The sequence below is a fragment of the Notothenia coriiceps genome, unplaced genomic scaffold (genome assembly GCF_000735185.1).
Source record: "Notothenia coriiceps isolate Sejong01 unplaced genomic scaffold, NC01 NC01_scaffold00014428, whole genome shotgun sequence".
Lineage (NCBI taxonomy): Eukaryota > Metazoa > Chordata > Actinopteri > Perciformes > Nototheniidae > Notothenia > Notothenia coriiceps.
The window spans coordinates 4607-7496 of record NW_011347129.1 but is presented as its reverse complement, the minus strand read 5'-3'; the positions used below and the strand labels follow the sequence as shown (position 1 = coordinate 7496).

Here is a 2890-nt window from a genome sequence, read left to right as displayed (position 1 = left end):
GTAACATGACGCTCGTGGTAACAGCATGTTAACAGCATGGTAACAGCATGGTAACAGCATGGTAACATGACGCTCGTGGTAACAGCATGGTAACAGCATGGTAACATAACGCTCGTGCCTGGGCGTGGTCAGCTGCAGCTCATTTGCCACAGAATCAGTCCTTGTGAAGACAGGGCTGGAATAGAGCAAATAGAGTGAAATGAGGCATGGCTCAAATGCAATCTGTTTGGTATTTTGAAAAAAAAAACTTCGCAGACATGTTTTATATAGGTATGGCCCTACAATATAGTATTAAAATATAGCATGATAGGTCCACTTTAATTTAAAAGAACCCAGGGTTAGGGCGGACCTCAGATTTCCAGACAGTTTGTTCCAGGTTTGTGGTGCATAAAAGCTAAAAGCTCAAAACTAGTGATTAGCAGGGATGTGACTTACTAGCAGTCTGTCAGAGGAGGCGGTCAGCCGGCTGTAATAATGCACTCTGCTGTTGAGGATGGCCGCCTCAGCAGAGACCCTCTCCTGCGGGACGTCACCCACGATGTTCCTGGGCTCCACGTAGAAAGGCCTACAAAAGTAGAGGAAAATAACGTCAATTAAGGAATTCAGTTTTTCATAGTCCATTAAATCAAACATGCCAAGGACTCTTTAAAACCAGCTGTAGGAGCCAAAGTGCTGAGTTCTGTTTATAGTTGTATTATTCCCATTATTTTTTTACACCTCACACACTGGTAATTAGTAGTTTCAGGTTTGGTGGTATGTGCTTTACAGTATGTCCTAGAAAGCTAGTTGGTCACTGTGAAATAGCTAACTGGATTAAAACTCTCACACAGTACCAATACTCAGGTGGTGCATGACACACACACACACATTCAACTTCTCAGTATTTGCTCATGAGGGTTCCAGGTTATATGTCATAAGGACATGTTTATTATCTAACACACACTACATGCTCAGGGTCACACACACACACACACACACACACACACACACACACACACACACACACACACACACACACACACACACACACACACACACACACACACACACACACACACAGGATTAATCCACCACTGCAATTATTTTTAGACAAACACTTTACAAGCTCAAAAGAAAAAATGTGTGACAGATTTTTGCCCAGAAATCCTGTATATGATGAAATATAACCCAGTGTCTGTTGACTGGTATTAAAGCTGTCACTATAGCTCTCAGTCTGCACACCCTCTTTCGTATTGAACATGACCCTCAGTGTGTGTCTGCATTACTCTGTCACGCAGACGCAGTGCTGGTGATAGTGATAGTGATCGGTGTCGTGTTTCTACCTTTTAGCCCTGAAGTCCAGGGAGTCCGTGGAGCCTCTCTGGGAATAGCTCTCTGCCGGCTGCTGATCGGAGCTCAGCAGAGGCCTGCAGTCATCCTCCATGATGCCTCAGACGTTCAGGCTCCCAACGCTCATCACCTGACTTGCAGGAAGCATGTTGTAAAATATAATCAGTAACTGGCACAGAGCAGCCGTAAAACATGCAATATTTATGTAGAACAGTCGGTAAGTCAGTGCACGAGCATGAAGTCACAGTAAAGGAATTAGTTTCTACTTGCTGTGTGAAGCCGTTGTATATTTGTGGTATAGTGCTTTTTGTATTTCTGTGCATTTAACTCCACGTATTAAAGACAGTCATCCTATTTTTTCTCAGATAGACTACGTACGTTGACCTGACTTTAGTATAAAAACAGAAAACATTGCTTAGCGTAGCCTAAGGTGGGCAATAAGACAGTAAACATCGTCAAAACTGCATACAATTACATTTCGTTTGTATTCATCATAGCATCTATGAAACCTAGACATATTTTCTTATTCTTTCTTTATCATTTCACTTACAACTGTTATGTTCACACTGCATCAAAGTTATACAAATACAAAAATACTTCAAAGATGCATATGTAGTGTTTTGTAATCCCCACTTCGACTTGCTGTATGTCAGACTACAAATGGCGTAGCACCTCTATTTCGGGGATGACATTTTTCTTTTTTTTAAGCATTTTGGACCGCCAATTATGTTCCACTTATATCGCCAAAAGAGTCAAACGTAAAGCCGAAAGATGCATATCCCCTTTGCTTTTGTTATACCTGTATATAGTACGATCGGTGCAAAATAAACTGTCACATTTCAGGTCATATTGCCCACCCTTAGCCCCTGATGCTCTGTGTCTAAGAGCTGTAAACCACTGGGGGATCTGTTTTTGGAGGAACTAAATCAAAAGCTAATTTCACTTGATTTTAAGTTTGGATTTGAAATGGTGACACCCTGCTCAGAACCCGAGGCATCACAGTGTTCAGTGTTTAGGTGAGGGGTTCTCAAGATAAACCACACCCAACAATACAACAGGAAAATCACTCCGACTGTTGAAAAGCAGGCATCGCTTTTGAGCATTTTCTAAAATTGCCACAACAATGCTGACCTTACTGCCGTTGCATTCTAGCTAGTAATCACTTTGCCTGGGCATATCATCCACGGTATGTAAAAATAAAGATATTGTAATTGTTGAAGCTTCTTTCACACTATATTCTGAAGCAGAGTGATTCAGATGTTTCCTTTAATCAGGTTTGAAGATGGTCTATTTTATACATTAGATAGGATGACCTTTGTTGGCGCTGCAGTGATCTCGACAGGAAACACACTAACTGGTTTCAGAGTTCTCTAGGTTCACACAAAGGAGCTTTAAGAGACCAAATGGTTCTGATCCAGACTCCAGGAGCCCCCCTTCCTCTTCCTCTTCAAGCTCAACGAGTCACAGAGCCACGGCCCCCTGATGTTTGTCATGTTTTTACTTATTGTTCATGTATAATATAAAGATTTGATTCCATTCTATGGCGTTCTTGTGATATTAT

General features: G+C 41.7%; 1 protein-coding gene across 1 annotated transcript; it reads right to left on the bottom strand.

Moving 5' to 3' along the window:
* Positions 1-408: 408 nt before the first annotated feature.
* slc38a9 (solute carrier family 38 member 9) lies at positions 409-2106 on the bottom strand. The gene is made up of 2 exons (XM_010774698.1): positions 1323-2106; positions 409-565 (listed from the first exon to the last, which is right to left on the bottom strand). The coding sequence occupies exons 1-2, from the start codon at positions 1421-1423 to the stop codon at positions 409-411; spliced, it is 258 nt and encodes an 85-aa protein (XP_010773000.1). The 5' UTR covers positions 1424-2106.
* Positions 2107-2890: the final 784 nt, after the last annotated feature.

Coding starts and splice junctions, on each gene's coding strand:
- slc38a9 (XM_010774698.1), bottom strand. CDS start 1,423: ATGGAGGATGACTGCAGGCCTCTGCTGAGCTCCGATCAGCAGCCGGCA. Junction 566..1,322: donor CTGGACTTCAGGGCTAAAAG/GTAGAAACACGA, acceptor CTACTTTTGTAG/GCCTTTCTACGTGGAGCCCA.